The following is a 1,158-nucleotide window of genomic DNA, read 5'->3' on the forward strand; positions in this document are numbered from 1 at the left end:
AATTATAAAATGCATTACTATCGTTAGTATATAATAATTAGGGTTACCTCTCTTCGATAATTGACAGTAACTAAAATGTAAAAATAGGGATCCTTTTAGGTTAGTTGAGAGTAAAATAAATAATAATATTATAATAAAAATGTTTCACGAGGCACACACGCAAGCAGGTCGTAGTAGCTTGTGGGTAATGTAATTCATTAGTGTAACATGAGCTGCATGTTCCCCTAGTGATTTACAACTTATAATTGCACGTATAGTAGTTAGACACTACTAGTTAGTAGTTATTTGCAGGAACCCAAAAGACTACTAGTAAGAAAAAATGTTAATTTAAGAGTTTTTAAAAGATATTTGTTTATCCATGTAACACAAGTATAAATCAGTAATTATTAAAGTAGCATATTATATCACTACATACTGCTAACCATTTTCTCTGGTTTTAAAATGTTCTAAATAACATATTCAAAATAGACTGTGATGTTTTCAAGTAAGAAAAACAACCTACATTATTTACATATCTGATTGGTGAACAGTTCCACATGGTGGTTAGTACTTCTGAAGTAGCTGGCTCTTGAAAGCTAAATTGTTTTCCAAGACCTGCCTCTGTGAAACACCTACAAAATGCAAAAAAAATATTAAAACCTACAATAGACTTCAAGCTGTGTCAAAATATGACATTAAAATGATTAATGATGGGATATAATATTAGTCAAAACCCATAACATGAGCTGTTTATACTTACTTAATTATAGAATTTATTTACCTATTCAATTTTTGTTATAAAACAACAAAAATATTAAATTTGACAAATATATGTACCTCTATACAAAAATGACAAACTCACCAGTCAGGAATGTCCGAGTTACCTTGTAAAGCTATAAAAAATAATAATATTAATAATAAGAATTTGTAGTTACTTTCAAAGATTCATTATATCACCAACAATAACTACTGTAAAATTCATATGAACTTAATATCTAATTAATAAAGATTCATTAATACTAATTTACACAATTTAATTATTCCTCTGTGCATGTAATTAACCAAATATAATTAAATATGTAATTAAAAAATTAATACAAAGAAGAGTTTGTTTGTTTATCTGCGCTAGCCATCCCTAATTTAGCAGTGTAAGACTAGAGGGAAGGCAGCTAGTCATCA

At 27.9% G+C, this 1,158-nt stretch overlaps 1 protein-coding gene across 1 annotated transcript in view; it reads right to left on the minus strand.

The window, feature by feature from the left end:
- Window positions 1-1,158, minus strand: part of LOC106457200 (acylamino-acid-releasing enzyme-like) — a 66,333-nt gene that overhangs the window by 5,900 nt on the left and 59,275 nt on the right. The window contains exons 20-21 of the mRNA XM_013916593.2: window positions 842-872; window positions 503-611 (exon numbers count right to left, since the gene is read on the minus strand). Of these exons, the coding sequence (XP_013772047.1) occupies window positions 503-611; window positions 842-872 (140 nt within the window). The remainder of the gene's footprint in view (window positions 1-502; window positions 612-841; window positions 873-1,158) is intronic.

The sequence above is a fragment of the Limulus polyphemus genome, unplaced genomic scaffold, assembly GCF_000517525.1.
Source record: "Limulus polyphemus unplaced genomic scaffold, Limulus_polyphemus-2.1.2 Scaffold302, whole genome shotgun sequence".
Taxonomy (NCBI): domain Eukaryota; kingdom Metazoa; phylum Arthropoda; class Merostomata; order Xiphosura; family Limulidae; genus Limulus; species Limulus polyphemus.